Source organism: Oncorhynchus mykiss, chromosome 11 (genome assembly GCF_013265735.2).
Source record: "Oncorhynchus mykiss isolate Arlee chromosome 11, USDA_OmykA_1.1, whole genome shotgun sequence".
In the NCBI taxonomy this organism is placed as follows: domain Eukaryota; kingdom Metazoa; phylum Chordata; class Actinopteri; order Salmoniformes; family Salmonidae; genus Oncorhynchus; species Oncorhynchus mykiss.
This window is the reverse complement of record NC_048575.1, coordinates 53954965-53973175: the sequence shown is the minus strand read 5'-3', so window position 1 is coordinate 53973175 and position 18211 is coordinate 53954965. Positions and strand designations below refer to the sequence as shown.

The 18211-nt window shown below is 39.2% G+C and overlaps 1 protein-coding gene across 1 annotated transcript in view; it reads left to right on the top strand.

The window, feature by feature from the left end:
• The first annotated feature begins 4686 nt into the window (after positions 1-4686).
• si:dkeyp-14d3.1 (transmembrane protein 132C) overlaps positions 4687-18211 on the top strand; it is a 211841-nt gene continuing 198316 nt past the window's right edge. The window contains exon 1 of the mRNA XM_021621375.2: positions 4687-5761. Within this exon, the coding sequence (XP_021477050.1) occupies positions 5716-5761 (46 nt within the window). The 5' untranslated portion in view covers positions 4687-5715. The remainder of the gene's footprint in view (positions 5762-18211) is intronic.

Sequence of the window (18211 nt, the reverse complement as noted above, 5' to 3'; positions counted from 1 at the left end):
AAAAACCTGCCGTGGCTTTGAATAGACAACCGCTTGTTGGCGTGGCTGTCTGACTTTCAACTTCTTCTCTGGTAACGTTTTGACAATACGGAGTCAGAGTACAGTAATTCATGTAAAAATCCTTCACTGTAATCCTGATTGATTTGTTCTGCAACTTCACCTGCCTCACTGCCTTTAACATTATGGCAGGTGATGTGCTGCCATTCTCTGTTTTCCTTTTATAATTTCTAACCATCTTTCTTCCCTTCCCCTATTTCTTTCTTTCCTTCCTTCCTTTCTTCTTTCCTTCAAAAACACATTTCCTCACTGCAATGACATATTCATTACAGGCTTATTACTCCCACCTCCATGTCTACTATCCTTGTTGCCACAATGCAATTCATAACACCACACTAAATCCATGACACTGTATAAAGCAGTTTGTGTGTGTGTGGATATACCGTCTCATACAGTAGGCATGTAGTGTTAGTACACACACACACACACACACACACACACACACACACACACACACACACACACACATGCAGAGCCTGTCTTCTGTAGCCCAGGGATATGTCTGCTGCTCTGAACTATGCGTATATATAATAATCATTTACAATAACATTTAAAACAATTATCAGAGCTGATTACACAATATCACGATATTTTTGAGCATGTCCCATGTGTCTATGTATACTGGGGCAAGTTGTCACGTGTGAAGATTTACCCCAAGGCAATTGAGACAACTTGCCCCAAACTGACCTGTGTGCTAATGTTGGCTAAATCTCAAGGTTAGCTCAACATAGGACTGCAGCTAAAGTATCAAAAGACATGTTATTGTCTCCTCTACTCAGTGCAAAATTATAACTTTGAACATTCATACCTAACAAAGTTTTATTGCATAAAATGTAAAGTGCCATTTTTTTACTTTTGAAGGGGAAACTAAGAAACTTGTGCTCACCTCAGATTGGAGTGACCTTACACGTGAACAGGAAGTTGACCATAGAACATGTAGTCAAACAAAGTAGCTATTTGATTTTTGAGATAGCGCCTCTAGTGTTGGAGGTATGAACAGTTTGACAATTTACCTGTTTGACAACTCACCTCGCTCTCCCCTACCTGTGCAATGCGCTGAACTATGCATGCTGCAGTAAACTAATTGTGTTGCCATGACTAAGTATAGCTACACTAAACACACACACACACACACACACACACACACACAAGCTAGCCCTGTTGTGCAGCCTGCACGGTCTCTGTCTCTCCCTGGTTTGTTTAAAATAACAGCTGACCACCAAAACCTGTCTGTGTGATATGTCAGACTTGCCACAGCAATGATACTATGAAGCCATCGAAAATGTTTAAACAAAGCATCCACATCTCAAGGATAAAAACAGACAATTTATTTGAACAAAAAAGAGATGGTCAACAAAACAAAAATGCTGCACAATAATGTCACAGACAATTGAGAGTTGACTGAAGAATTCAAACAGTACTTACTCTCTCATAACATTCCCAAGTGTCAGGATCCTTTCACTATAGTTGATAAGCTGGTCATGCCCTCAGTCATTGATGCTTGCCGAGTGGTTTTAGGCCCTATTGCTGCTACAAAGACCAGCGAAATCCCCCTTTCAAATGACACAGTCACGCATAGAATCCAGGATATGGCAGATGATATTAAACCACATGCAGGTTTTAGACAGAGCCGCACATCAAATTGGTTTGCAATCCAATTAGATGAGACAACTGACATTTAAAATGCCCTCTTCTTCTATATATTCGCTACATACTGTATATGAAGAATTTATTTGTTGCAAAGATTTGCCTCAGAATACAACTGCAGGTGAAATATTCTGTGTTCTGAAAGAGTACATTATGGGACATGGATTACAATGGGACCGTTGTATCGGGATCTGTAGGACAACCCAAGAGAATGCTGCTCAACCTAACCAGGCAGGGACACGCAAGAGACCTTTTCCAAGCAAAAGATAAAATAGCGGATTTCAAGAAAAAGCTACGTGTCTGGAGAGACCAAGTAGATAGTCATTTTCGATATGTTCTCTCTATTCTTAACTCGGGCTGATGTGAATGATGTAGATATGGATAACATGTGTATGATACTGGAGCTCTGCTGTGACCAAGGCCAGCACACTCATTTCAATGAGATGTGCTTCTCCACATTCTGGCTGTTCAGAAGTGGAGAATACCCACCTGCTCAAACAACATACAAACTCCAAGTCAGTCAAGAGCAAGCCAGGTAGCCTAAGAAGGAAAAATAATGAATTATTATTATTTCAAGGCTGTGGAATTAAAAAAGATGCTGCATGTCTCCAGTTATGTAAAATGTCGTAGAATTGCATGAAATGCATTTATAAAAGGAAATGTTTTCTCGGACCACAAATAAGATGATAGATTCATGCAGTGCTTTTATTATAATGTACAGTAAGTATTTTCCCCCTTGTCTGTGGTGGTCTACAAATCGACAATCTTCTGGCTACTTTGCCATGTAATGCTGACAAAAAGAAGAACAGTGTCTAAAACTGCATATCTAAGGCTCTGGTCTGTTCTAGGAGTGGGGGTAAAGGGTAGACATGTTCTCTGATATCCACTTTATACTTGTAATTGATATTTTGGGTATAGGGGACGTTCACTTGTTTTTATTTCAAGCATTCAGGGAGGATCAGGTAAAAAATATATTTTACTGAAGGGAGGGCAATCCATTTTAATTTCAGAGATCCATTTTTCTCCAGGTATCCCTCATTAGAAATACATAGTCAGTCCCTAACTTGGTTGTTTAACCCCCCTGTTGTGGTCGTTTCATGTTAATTAATTCTGCGTTCCCGGTCCAAAATCACTGCTGATTATAAATCCATAATAATACATATATTATGACCTAATGTTGTTAGATATTTTTATCAACTTAAGTTCTTGTAAACATAACACGTTTTGAACTTCTATTTGCTATTTATGGCCTGTAGGCCTCATTGACCTGAGCTCATACAACTAGTTTTTGAGTAAAAAAAATGGATTATTTTGACTGTAACAAAGACTCAGATGAAACATATTGTGCTATTTATCACAGACTACTTCACTATCAGTTTCCTGGCCTCTCTCCTCCTCACCAGTGTCATGATCAAAGATATGATCAAGAGCCTCATATACAGTATATTGTTTGGTCATTGTGCTGCCACAGAATGAATTGTGAGCAAGGCCTCAAATCTTTATATACCAGAGCTGTGAGAAAAGTCCTATATATTATTGAAACAATGTTGCAATTGTTTCTGAGAATGCCAACAGGTGTGGTTCCCGTGGGGGGAAGATTCTATTAGGGAAAGGTTCCCATGGGGGTTGACATGGAATCCAAGAAGGGGAGTGAGCTGTGTGTGTGTGTGTGTGTGTGTGTGTGTGTGTGTGTGTGTGTGTGTGTGTGTGTGTGTGTGTGTGTGTGTGTGTGTGTGTGTGTGTGTGTGTGTGTGTGTGTGTGTGTGTGTGTGTGTGTGTGCTCAAACACACATGCATGTGGGGGTCTGGGAGAGGAAGTGTGTCCATCTGATGAATGGGCATGTGCCTGAATTTTATCCACTAATTATAGTCTCACCCATTCATTTCTAATGACTGGTCATTTTTGACAGGGAACACCACAGGTGTACTAAAGTTAATTAAAACACCCAAAATGTAATGAAAATTATCAAAAATATATTTTGTGTGTTTAGATGCCCTGTGTGGACAAAGTCAAGGAGCCTTATGAAAATCAGATTAAATTAACTATATTTTTCAGAGAGAAAACGTGTAAATCGGTCAAAATCGACCGAAACCCAACAGGAGGGTTAATTAAGCATAATAACTGTACTAGCTGAGAAAATGATAGAACTGGTAGGGCCTAATAACGGATACAACAGTGACTGCATGAAGGTAAAGAATCAAAGAACCATTACATAAGAAGGTGCGCAGGTAGCCTAAAGGCTGGTCTCATATTTGGTCGCCGTTTCATTGACTACAGTGACTATGGAGATCGTCCGTGCGTTCCGGTGCCGTGTGTCATCAACCGGGCAGGTGAGATTAGATGTACGTATAGTAATCCACAAGGTGTCACTGTTGCTTGTCAATCAGCATCATGTGGGAAGTGTACACTGAACCCTAGACACGGATTGCGAAGAACGCTAATCAATATGTCCCATTTAAGACTCCTGAATAATTTGGCAACATCAATTGGCATTTTTCTTTTGAATATCAGTTTGTAAGGAATGGGTTAAATATACACTTCTTCTTAGATATCTGAATTTTAGTGGACGCCCTGAGTGGCGCCCTGAGTGGCGTCACTACAGACCCCCTGGTTCGAATCCAGGCTTTATCAGAACTGGCTGTGATTGGGTTTCCCACAGGGCGGCGCAAAATTGTCCCAGCGTCATCCGTTATTGTAGATTAACTGACTTTCCTCGTTAAATAAAGGGTTCAGTTTAGATCTTGGCGACCTCAACGAGTTCCCACTGCGCACAGACGTCATTTCAATAACTAGTTTTGGTTGAGATGTCAACTAACGGGAATTCAACAAAAAAATGCCACCATGTCAAAAAATATAAATCACAAAACCTGTTATCTTCATTAGGACCCCATCACATATGCGCTTTAAAGTGCGTGCGTGGGGTGCTGAGCTGTTCCTCCGCCTTTACTTCACACTACACGCCCCCTAGACCAGAATTTGGCCATCTAAATTGTGACTTGTGGGTTTAATTCCCTCAGAATTTTATACAAAGGATGTTGACAGTGCACTGTACCAGGATGGATTTAAGAGAGTGGAATTGCATGTCTTTATAAATTGGCTATATCTGCTGCAGGGAACATACCAGCGGAGGCAAATGCAAATCATTACTTCACGCTGCATAGTCAGCAGCCACATAGAGTGTCGAAGTTTGATGAAAACGTATATAAAACAATAACTAACCTAACCACTACGTTGTTCTGTATCCGACAAGGGATTCGTACTTTTTGTTTCCGCTGTAAACAACCTGTGTTGGAGTTATTCGTGATTTTAAACGTTTTATTTCTACGGGTGAAACAGGACATCTGAAGATATGAATATGAAAACATATCGTGTGCAATTCGATCACAACTTGTGTCTTCTGCAGCTAAAGTATCAGTGACTCTCTGTGAAATCATTGGGGTTCGACGATAAGAACCCGTACGCAAGCGCCAAGAAACTTCAGCATCGGGAGTCACATCGCTGGGCAAATGATGCAGAGGAGACAGGGATGAAAAACGGGTGAAGACAGGGGATTAAAAATCTACCACAAACTGCATTAGAAATGTAAATTTTTCTAACAACTGCTTCCATGGTGATTCATGATCCCAAGAAGAAAACTCTCCCTAATAAGCTTGGTCGACAAAGCGGAACGAAGCGCTCAAGTCACTATGCGCTAGATAGCGCTGAGCATGTCATTTTCAAATTTGAACAAGTCTTTTTTATGACTGAATATTTATTAGTCTACACATTGCTACGTTTTCATTAACATTCGGTAGTCAGCAATGGGCACATTTTGCTGAGGGTTGTTCACTTTGGATGAGAGAAACGGCATGACTTTTGGAATTTAATAAGCTATCATTTGGATGGTCATTGGACATTAGTAAACATCTGGCAGTCAGTTTTGATGCATCCAAGTCTATGATTCGCCTCCCTTTTTGAATGATCCATTAACACTAAGTCTAAATATATTTTTATTAAAGGAGAAAATAAACATGTTGCATCTCCGTGCGCTACAATCAATCATGGTACTTCTAGGGGGTAAGTGTGACATTATTTTAAACAATTGTTTATTTGTTATCATTGCAGCTCAGCTCTATGGTTTTGATATTTGAATAATTCAATATTTATTGATTCTGGGATTCTTAAACTGTGCGTTGGTGTTGTGCCATTTTATTTTTCTCAAATCATAAATATATGTTGTATTGCTTGTTCATGTAGTGAATTATTGCTCACCATGTTAACACCTTATTCAGATAGCTTCCTCATGGGAATCTTTCATCTCAAGGCTAAATGCTTCCAACAAAAGTACCTGCTGATTTTAATATGTCAGCATGGCACTGTCATTCCTTTAAGACCAGTTATCTACAGCACATTCAAATACCCAGCTACATGTTGCAGAAGTATCTATCTCAAACAAGGGTTCATATGAGTTTGTTCAGTGAATCAAGTTTGCATTCGGCAAATGGAGTCAAAGCAAGTGGTCTGCTCGATTTGTGTCTAAAACATTTTTCAAGTTGCAGTCTGTGACCACATTGGGCCTTTTCACACTGCATTGTTCTTAGTCCTGGTATGAACACACCTATTGTGAGAGTCAACCTAACCTATAGGCCTACTGAGACTCAAGCTGCTGATACCATAGTCAAGATGCAGAGATAGAGGGCAATTAAAGTGATGCTCCAGAGCTTTTGTATTAATTCAGCCAGCAGTTTTGAAAGAGGTTCTCATGAGCCAAAACGGGTCTCTGAAATTTTGCACAATTATGCACTACGTCATCCATTTTGTATGAATTGTTAGGTCCTGCAAAAAAAAAAATATATATGGAGGCAGCTTATGGTAGAGAAATGAGTATTACATTATCTGGCAACGCCTCTGATGGACATTCCTGCATTCAGCATGCCAAGGCTTCTTCTAACCCATCGCTTTCTACTTACTACATATAATAAATAATACGATGAAATGATGTCTTTACATTAAAAAGCTAAGTCTTTCAGAATTCCAGTCATTCCAATAAATTTGTCACATATATTCCCTCTCTGGCACTCGAGGTCACCAGGCTGCTCATTATTACGCACACCTGTCACCATCGTTACGAGCAACAGACTCACCTGGACTCCATCCCCTGCCTGATTGCTCTCCCTGTATATGTCACTCCCTTTGGTTTTTTTCCCTAGGCGTTATTGTTTCTGTTCCAGTGTTCATGTCTGTACACTAGCCGTGTTTCTTGTTTTGTTCTAGCTTCATTTATTTATTAAATACACTTCCTGAACTTGCTTCCCGACTCCCAGCGTACATGTTACAAAATGTTATACCCCTTGATCTTCAAGAATAGGACTTGGAAATATGGAAGTATAGATTAGACAAATTGTTTTACCTGAGCTTAACCCCAAAACTAAGGACGTTTTAGCCAGCTCCACTCTGTTGTTTATTATTGATTGGCTCATTGATTCTATTTGAAAAATAAATGCTGGACTCATGCAGCATTTGCATTAGGCCTGTTGGTTAACTTTTTGTTGGTGACACTTTGATATCTTGATGCAGCTGTTTAAAGGACAAATCCACAGATTAAACAATAACAAAATTGACACCCCGCCTCTGTTTTGGTAAAAAGATGATGGATGGGCCTGGAGAAATGTAACCACTCTCAGATTAATACACAGAGCTATGGATGCAAGGACTGACCATCCGTGATATCACAATTATTGTTTTAACCATGTTATGAGGGTCTACCGTATTTGTTTACATTTACAATGTTTACAAACATTGGAGAAAATCAAGCATATCTTTTGTGTGACAGTTAAACTAAACTCATGAGGCATATATAGGTTTCTTCCTAGGTTTTGGCCTTTCTATGGAGTTGTTCCTAGCCACCGTGCTTCTACTCCTGCATTGCTTGCTGTTTGGGGTTGTAGGCTGGGTTTCTGTACAGCACTTTGAGATATCAGCTGATGTACAAAGGGCTATTTAAATAAATGATATTCTTCAAGAATCAATGGACATGCAAAACCAGTCAAAAGTTTGGACACCTACTCATTCAACAGGTTTTTTTTATAAAAAAAAACTGTTTTCTACATTGTAGAATAATAGTGAAGACATCAAAACTATGAAATAACACATATGGAGTCATGTAGTAACCAAAATTGTTAAACAAATCCAAATATATTTTATATTTTATATTTTCAACATAGCCACCCCTTGCCATGATCACAGCTTTGCACACTCTTGGCATTCTCTCAACCAGCTTCACCTGGAATGCTTTTCCAAACGTCTTGAAGGAGTTCCTACATATGCTGAACACTTGTTGGCTGATTTTCCTTCACTCTGCTGTCCACTCCTTCCCAAACCATCTCATTTGGGTTGAGGTCGGGTGATTGTGGAGGCCAGGTCATCTGATGCAGCACTCCATCACTCTCCTTCTTGGTCAAATAGCCCTTACAGAGTCTGGAAGTGTGTTGGGTCATTGTCCTGTGGAAAAAAAACAAATGACAGTCCCACTAAGCGCAAACCATGTGCAATGGTGAATCGCTGCAGAATGCTGTGGTAGCCATGCTGGTTAAGTGTGCCTTCAATTCGAAATAAATCATAGACAGTGTCACGAGCAAAGCAGCCCCACACCATCACACCACCTCCTCCATGCTTCACGGTGGGAACCACACATGCAGATATAATCCGTTTACCTACTCTGCGTCTCACAAAGACATGCCGGTTGGAACCAGTAATCTCAACGTTGGACTCATCACACCAAAGGACAGATTTCCACCGGTCTAATGTCCATTGCTCGTTTTTCTTGACCCAAGTCTCTTCTTCTTATTGGTGTCCTTTAGTAGTGGTTTCTTTGCAGCAATTCAACCATAAAGGCCTGATTCACGCAGTCTCCTCTGAACAGTTGATTTTGAGATGTGTCTGTTACTTGAACTCTGTGAAGCATTTATTTTGGGCTGCAATCTGCCGATTTCTGAGGTTAGAATGAAAGAAATTCCACAAATTAAGTAAACATGGCACACCTGTTAATTGAAATGCATTCCATGTGACTACCTCATGAAGCTGGTTGAGTGAATGTGAAGAGTGTGCAAAGCTGTCATCAAGGCGAAGGGTGGCTACTTTGAAGAATCTCAAATATAAGATATATTTAGATTTTTTTTAACACTTTTTTTGGTTACTACATGATTCCATGTGTTATTTCCAAATAAAATCAAATCAAATTTATTGGTCACATAAACGTGTGTAGCAGATGTTATTGCGGGTGTAGCAAAATGCTTGTGCTTCTAGCTCCGACAGTGCAGTAATATCTAACAAGTAATATCTAACAGTTTCACAACATATACCCAAAATACACGTAAATCTAAGTAAGGAATGGATTAAGAATATACATGTATATACATATATGTCAGAGCGGCATTGGACTAAAATACAGTGGCATATTATAGAATACAGTATATACATATGAGATGGATGATGCAATATTTACACACAACTAAAGTGACTAAGATACCGTAGAATAGTATAGAGTACAGTTTATACATATGAGATGAGTAATACAAGATACGGAGACATTATTAATGTGGCTAGTGTTTCATTTCCTTAAAATGGCAAGTGATTCCTAATCTATGTCTATAGGCAGGAGCCTCTGATGTGCTGGAGATGGTTTAACAGTCAGTGGTGTAGTGTAGAATACAATACAGCATATACACATGAAATGGGTGATGCAATATGTAAACACAATTTTAAAGTGACTAAGATACCATCGAATAGTGTGGAGTGCAGATTATACATATGAGATGAGTTATGCTAGTTACGGAAACATTATTAAAGTGGCTAGTGATCCATTTCTAAAAGTGGCCAGTGATTCCTAATCTATGTCTATTGGCAGACACCTCTGATGTGCTGGAGATGGCTGTTTAACAGTCTAATGGCCTTGATATAGAAGCTGTTTTTCAGTCTCTCGGTCCCAGCTTTGATGCACCAGTACTGACCTCACCTTCTGGATGATAGCGGGGTGAACAGGCAGTGGCTCGGGTGGTTGATGTCCTTGATGATCTTTTTGGCCTTCCTATGGCATCGGGTGCTGTAGGTGTCCAGGAGGGCGGGAAGTTTGCCCCCGGTAAATGCGTTGGGCAGACCGCACCACCCTCTGGAGAGCTATGCGGTTGTGGGCGGTGCAGCTGCTGAACCAGGCGTTGATACAGCCCCACAAGATTGTGCATCTGTAAAAGTTTGTGAGGGTTTTTGGTGTTAAGCCGAATTTCTTTAGTCTCCTGAGGTTGAAGGTATTTCATAGTTTTGATGTCGTCACTATTATTCTGCAATGTAGAAAATAATAAAAATAAAGAAAATCCCTTGAGTGGGTGTAAATATATATACACTTTTAGAATACCTACAGTTTTTATTGAAACTCACACAGTTTTATGTGCACTGAAGTTTAGGCATAGAACAAATAAATAATTGGAGACAAAAAATAAATCATGGAATCGTTTTGTTTAATAAAATTGTATCTATATTGTTGACTCGTCAAAGTAGCCACGTTTTGCAGAAATAACAGCCAAACACACTCATAGCATTCTTTATACAATGGAAATCAAATATTGTTTGGTATGTTCTTCCCATCACTGTAGCAGAAGTTCCCACAAATGTGTTGCACTTGTATGTTGCTTTGCTTTCACCCTTCTGCCCAGTTCATCCCAAACCAGCTCGATGGGTTTTAAGTCTCCATGATTTGAAGCCTATCGTCTTGTTCTTTTCTTCTAAGGTAGTTCTGATATAGCCAAGAGGTATGTTTTGGGTCATTATCTTGCTGTAGGATGTACCCCTGACCAACTAGGTGTACATCAGAGGGCATTGTAAGGCGCTGCCTAAATGCTGTGGTAGCCGTTTTGGTTCAGGGTGCCACTCACTCTGTGCAAGTCGCCAACTCTGGATCCAGCAAAAGAGCCCCAGACCATCATGCTTCCTTCTCCATGTTTGACAGTTGGTGTCACACACTGAGGAACCATCCTTTCGCCTACTCAACGGCATTCAAAAACCTGCGCAATGAACCAAAGATTTAATCGGTCTGGAAGACCTTCCAAACTTCAGTAGTCCACTGGCGGTGCTTCATGGCCCAGACAAGCCTCTTTTTCTTATTTTGCTATCTTAGCAATGGCCGTCATACTGCCACTCGACCTGTCAAACCTGCAGCTCAATGTCTTCTCTTCACAGTTGAAACTGAGACTTGCTTACTTCGACCAGTGTTATTCTGTACTTGAAGCTATTGTCCTGTGAGCCACCAATCACACAAGCTGTTGACTCTCAGAAACTTGTCTTCTGATTCTTTTGTGGATTTGGGTTAGATTTCCCTCCAGTTTCCAAATGCCTTTTGATTGTGTAGGAAACTGTACTCACTGACACCTTGGCTTTCTTTGCAATTTCTCTAAAGGAAAGACCTACACTTTTAAGGATTACAATGGTCTGTCTGTCTTCCTTTGGTAATTGCCTTTTTCTCGCCATTATGATAGCAATATACTACTTCCTGCAGTACAATATTGTCCAAAATATGCTTAAGAGGGTGTAGTAACACAGTCTGTTCCAACACTGCTTTTATACAGACAGATGGTTTGTAAATAATCAACACAAATTGGGACACCTGTAGGAATTGTTTGCATCAACTTTCAAGGCTTAATTTACTTCCATTGCTGCAGAGCAACTATATGTTGTTAACCCATTACTTGTTCCCTGAAAATGTATTTTTTTTATAACTTTGAAATGTACATTATTTTTCAGTTTCTGGTAACCAAATTTTTTTGTTGTTGTTGTTTTTTGCAGTTTACCGCTTACTTTTTTTTTTACCATTTCAGGTTATTCACTGGACCTGAACTGCTTAAATTTCAATACAAATTTGAAAAATGGGGATGTTCTAAAACTTTTGACCGGTAGTATATATATATATATAAATGCATATATAATTTATAAGTCCAAAAATGGATGTAGCAACTACAGATTGCCCCTTTAAGTTTATCAAAAGTGTGCAAGCTTGAACATGTGTCCATTAGACCTATGGATTCAAAAAGAATACCAGCATGAATTAGATTGAGCAATAAAAGCCCCACTTTTATTCCATAGGCTGGGATCCGCACTGTGCAGCTTCTGCAAGAATGTGTTTTTTCACTGGCTGTCCACTGGTTTCAAAAACAATGATTGATAGGCAGCTTAAACTTCTTGAAGCCAACCATTATTGGGTTCAAGTACACATTTAGATTTGTGAACAGCCATCCACAACAACCACAATCCGTAAGGCGTAAATTGCTAAATGAGAGAGCAGCAGTGTAATTCACATCAATGTGCTATGTAGATAGAAATAATATGTGATATCCGTATAGCCATAGACTACACCACTGCTGTCATCCTTACTTCCTTATTCAAGTTGGATGATCTTTGGTTGCTGACAGCAGTCATACCATTGGAAGACTTATCTTAGACTGTAGCCTATGAAAGCCTATTCCTGCTCTTTTCCTATGATCCATCAAACCCATTTGGTGTGTCATCATATTGGTCTCTGACTTCTGGTCAGACTCACTTAGATGGAACAAACTTAAACTTTTTCAATGCTGATTTGAATGTCATTGAGAAAACAGAGAAGTGTCAAAGATTTTTTTTCAAAAAACCTCCTTTCTGAATTTCAAAGTAATCCTTGAAGTAATCATGCAGTTTTTCCAAAGTATCTGTAATCTGATTACAATATTTTAGCTGGTAATGTAACGGATTACAGTTACTGTTTTTTGTAATCCCTTACATGCAGTGGCAACCCATCATTCAGGGTAGGTGGGTCTTACCTGTTTTGAGCCCCACGTTTTTTGCAAAAAAAGATAGTTTTTTTGGGCTTGCCTGTTTTGCATGTTATTTTGGCATTAATACGTGTCACATATTGTTTGCAAACTATGTAAAACAAATATATATATCATTGAGTTAATAAAGACGCATACAAACATTGTCTCTTTTTTGTTTTCTTGAGTAAGGCAGCTCCAAAATGCAGGTGATTCAGCTCAGCTCAGTGCTTTCTGTGGTGGTGGGGCAAGCCAGCAGAAAAAAATGGAGTGTTGCGCTGTGATTGGCTCAGTTTTCTGTCACTCATGGGGAAACTACATCACCGCAAAGTCTAAGGGGAGACCTCGAAAATTCTAGCCCTTTGCGTCCTGACATAGAGTTACATTAGAAGTGCCCATCCAGGAAGGCTCAAGGTCATTGGCCACATATACAATGACGTCAAATCACATTATATGTACAGTAGCTTTGATTGGACTGATCATGTCAACATCATATTTTCAAAATCTTACCTAGCAGTCATCATCATGAATCAAGTCGGCAATCTACTGGCAAATCCTTTACAATCCTTGCCATATCAAGATAAATAATGAAGAGAAATCATAGATAAAATGTACCAGTGCTCATCGGCCAATGGACATAAACATTACACAACAAGTTGGAAATCACAAATTCAACAATGAGTGGTTTGGAAGGAAGTGAGCACAGCACAACAACGTGAGTCTAAAAATGTCTTGTATGCTGCTGCATAAATTATGTAATATGCCAGGGAGAGATGTATTCTGTAGCTAAGAAAGTAATACTAAGTATATGTTGTGTAACGTTAGTAAGCTGTTAGTAGCCCATGTGCTTAGTAGCCCATTAATTTTGCCTGCTGTTCTGACTTGGTGGTGCACGTGCACATGTAGCCTATAGCCTGTTTTAGAGAAATGTAATCATTGAATATTGTTAGACCTTTCATTGTCTACTTATATGCCCCAGATATTTATCCTACGGTTCTGACTTGGTGTACAGGGAGAATACTGTAAGAACGGCCCATGTTATGAATTCTGTCGCTGTACATTTCAAAAGTGCTGAACAAATAGTTACATTGACAACATCTGTCCTAGCTCGCTAATTAATGTCTTAATCGAAATTATGGATTGCCTCTTATCCGCTTATCCCTTATGCCATAGTTTGTATATCTCAATTGTCAGTAGAAACCACATTTGTGGTTTCCATATCGGCTATGTTTTTTAAAAAGGCTGTAAATGAGGCCGAAGGAACTGTTTCGCTTCCAGACAAGGCTCCGCTGATAGCCAGGTGTAGCAGTGGTAAGGTGTTGGGACAGCTGTTGGGACAACATTATGTAGGCCCTAACAGTTTGTGGGCACCGTTTGTCACCGTTATAGTGCAATTAATGTTTGTTTAGTGTTATGTTGTGTAGTGGCTTTGCTGGCATGCATATATATGTATATATATATATATATATATATATATATATATATATATAGAGAGAGAGAGATTTACATGCTAAAATCGCCAATGCTTACATGTAACAGATTACATGTAATCTGTTACTCCCCAACCCTGCAGCTACTGCAGAGCTCTTCTTTTGTCTACACCCATTCAGCATAGTTCACACCCTCTTAAGACTTTGCCCCACCCATCTCTTTAAGGATTCACATGTGAAGCTATCTGGTAACCATACGCTAATTCAAATCAAATCTATTTGTCTATTTGTCACATGCACAGGATACAGAAGGTGTAAACAGTGAAGTGGTTACTTGCATAGTAGCAATATCAAAAACAGAAAGAGTCCAGATCAAAATATTTTATAACTATTTTATCATTATTAGATGACGTTTACCTGACACACTTGTTTAAATTGATGGTTCATGTGAAGGAAATGCTATAACCACCCCACAGCCACATCTAGCTAAGTGGATGGGTCACTATTGTCTAGATATGTACACATGTTCAGGAAATACAATAAATGGTCGTAATCACCCCCAGACACACCTGGCTAATTTGATGGGTCATGTAATAATCCAGCCAAAGTGGAGTCTAGGTAGCTAGCTAGCCAAACAATGAACCGGAATAATCCCAACTCGCACTACTACCAATACAAACATTGTCAAAGCTGTAGTAAGAATCTGCAGGAAGCTAGCTAGCTAACATTAGGCTAAAGCTAGCAATGCAAATGGTTTTCTGATTCAAATAATATTACTACACAGATCCTACACGTAACGTTAGCTAGCGAGCCAGCAAACCAACATTTGCTAGCTAACTAACTCGCAATAAAAACGACTTTATGACAAAATTAGAAAATGATATCTGAAAATGTAGCTAGACTTTTACCCGTACACATGGATGAACATTTCACGACAGACTGGAACCATTTAACCCTGTTTTGTTTATAGCTACATCTTGTTTTGCCAGCATTGTGTCAAGTCACTCGGTTCACACTGACCGTGGCATGTGCAGAAAGTAGCCCATCACTTTTTCCAACGGAACTAGTTTCCTTAAACGAGTCACAAATTTGGTCACAGAGGTGCATATTGTGGAAGATTGTATTTCGTCACTGCTCATCAGTTTCTCCCACTACAGAGTGGAAACATATAGAATCCAATCCCTCTGCAAATGGCATATTTGCGTGGTTCAGTTCAGAGCCCCAGAAAAATCTCAGTGTTTATCTGTACGAGGAATGGAAATGAGCCCAATGGCAAACTGAGAATCCTTCCTCTCCACTGGATTAGCACTACTGATTGGACTGTTCCTTGGAAGATTTCTTTCTCTTGAGCATGTCGAACATTCTCTGCATTGTCGCTCTCTGCTTGTTGTTCATCTCTTCTTTATTCTGTAGAATCCTGAAATCTTTACAATTACAACACAGAAGTGGGTGTATTCAGAAAATGTACAGGTAATAGCTTTGGAACTTTAGATAGCAGATTGAATCTCAGAGTGAATTAATAATACTGATGTGAATTACTAAGTAGCTATAAGTTGTTAATTACTCAGTATTATGACTGAGATTCACCTGAGTTTTATTCAGGTGGACCTCCTCAAGTCTTCATCAAACTCAGCAGCATGAACGCCTGTTTTAGTCACTCAGCCACATATCTGTCTCTGTCATCATCTCTTTGATCACAGGCCTACTATGAGAATTAGAACAGTTTTTCTGTCAATATGTGGCTGGGCAAAACACGATGGAGGATGGTTATCCTCTACATTTTAAATTAGCCTTCAGATTTTTCCCTATGGTTGAGCCTGTCATAAATAAGAAAATGTTGAAACTCATAATATGCAAGCTCCACATAACATCATGTACCATAGCAGCAAAAATAACTCTCCTTACATAAAAGTTCTCATTTATGTAATCGTTTTGAGGCAATTCCTGTACAGAGAAAAAAAAGTATTCCTTTGACAGATTGTTCATGGAGAGCACTTAGTAAAGGCTATCACAAGTGTCCCACTGGGTAAAGACATCAGTTCAACATATAGTTTTAATGAACATTTGGTTGAGTTATCAACTAACGTGAATTCAATGTGAAATCAACAAAAAATGGCACCCAGTCATTGGATTTAAGTTAAAAGTTGGGTGAAAAAAATACTAAATTCCCTTGTAACGAGGACTTTTTGTATATCCAATCAATTTTCCACATTGATTCAATGTCATCACATAGATTTGTTTTGTTTAAATGATGTGTAAACAATGCTGATTCAATCAGTTTTTGCCCAGAGGGGTATCTCCTAGGTGAACTACACCTTATAGAGAGTAATGGTATTATAGTTGGTTTCCATATTGGTTCAATGAGGACACAAGAAAAACCTCCTGTCTCCCTTGCCATGAGTTGTGCTAGATGTTATACTTCCTGATTTGGAATCCTAAATGTTAATAGTCTCTGATCAATTCACTCAGTAGACTATAAGGTAATGTAAGAACATTTTACATGCATTTCAAAGGCTGTGTGAAACTACCCTCTGTGTGCGCTTGTAAAATGTGATTTTCAAATATCCATTTAATGTCAATGCCATCTGTGGAATGTGCTTTCGGTCTGTGAGAGCAGCGAGGGGTTTAAGAGGAAACACAAAGAATACATTTGAAATCATAAATTAAATAAATCATCGGAAGACTGATCTTTAATGGACTGAAAAGATTTTATATCATATTTTGTCTGAATGTTTTTATCTCTTTGCTTATCATCTGAGGGGTCAGCATATTTATTTTATATCTGTTTAAGCAAGTCATTACTGTAGTTGGAATTTACATTTTCACTGATTTTACTTTTTTAGGACATTGTATTTTCACTATTAATGATGAAAATCAGCAGTAAGGGAGTGAGAGTGAGAGTGAGAGAGAGAGAGAGAGAGAGAGAGAGAGAGAGAGAGAGAGAGAGAGAGAGAGAGAGAGAGAGAGCGAGAGAGAGAGAGAGAGAGAGAAAACGTGTGCGAGAGAGGGAGCGAGATACTGTGTGTGCGTGCATGTGAACACATATTCTATGCTGGTGGCAGTTGCATAGGATACACCCCTGCAGCCCACAGGAGGGAGGCCCCCGCGCTTTAGTTATCTACATAAGGGAATTTTGTATTTTTTTCACCCAACTTTTAACCTAAATCCAATGACAGGGTAAATTTTTTTTGTTGATTTCACATTGAATTCCCGTTACTTGATAACTCAACCAAATGTCAATCAAAACTAAATGTTAAACTGACGTCTATGCCCAGTGGGACAGTTGAGATAATCGTCACAATTATTTTTGTCTGAATTCTTTTTCTCTGTAAAAGAACATCGAATTGCCTCAAAAACATTACATAAATCAGCACTTTTGTGTGATCCCAGTACGGAAAGTTATTTTTGCTTCTATGGTACATGATGCTCAGACCTTGCAGGGGGGCTCCCGAAACGGCGCTACGCCACTGACTGGTGAATGTTATGCACTTTAATTACAGAGCACATACACACAGAAAAAAACACTTACTCAACATAATGAATCGCACTGTGAGATATCACATTCAGACTAGGCAGATTGCTACAGTACCTCATAAAACAGTCATTGTCAGGAGCTAAAATATCCATTATTTAACTTAATTAAATAAAAATGTATTTCTAATTTCTTCCCAAAGTTGAAAATGCAATATCTCCTCTGAAACTCACCCCTCTTTTAATTGAAACTGAATTGTGTCCCAATGCGACTTCTGGCTGGGGAAAATAGCCCATATGCCATCCCTACCTCTCATCCATCAGCTTATCAAGATCCAATAGAGGATCAAGCATGGATTGTCTACAATCGGCCTCATAAGTACTTAGCACACAAACCATGCTGTCTCCTCCTTCAGCTGCTGTGACTATCGCCATATAAACTATATCCGCCGAGGAATCACCATAGGCTTCTAGGATTCTTCTGACAGTAAGAATGTGTACACAATCACATAATTAACCCCAGTCTTATAATTCTTAACAATGAATGTGTCATAGTGTGAGCTATATATTCATATGCAGTGAGTGTGGGGTCCACTCACCTTGGTTCCCTGACAGTGTTGATAAGAGTTGCAACTGGCACACTTTCAGCAGGCACAGATCCTGCAATGAGAAAGGGGAAGCAAAATATAAACAGAAGATCAAATGGTTTAAAAAAGCTGCCTGGAGGAAGGTGGGAAACATGGCCAAAACCAATAGATTAAAAGGCAATTGTAAAATCCTCTTTGTTTTTCTGT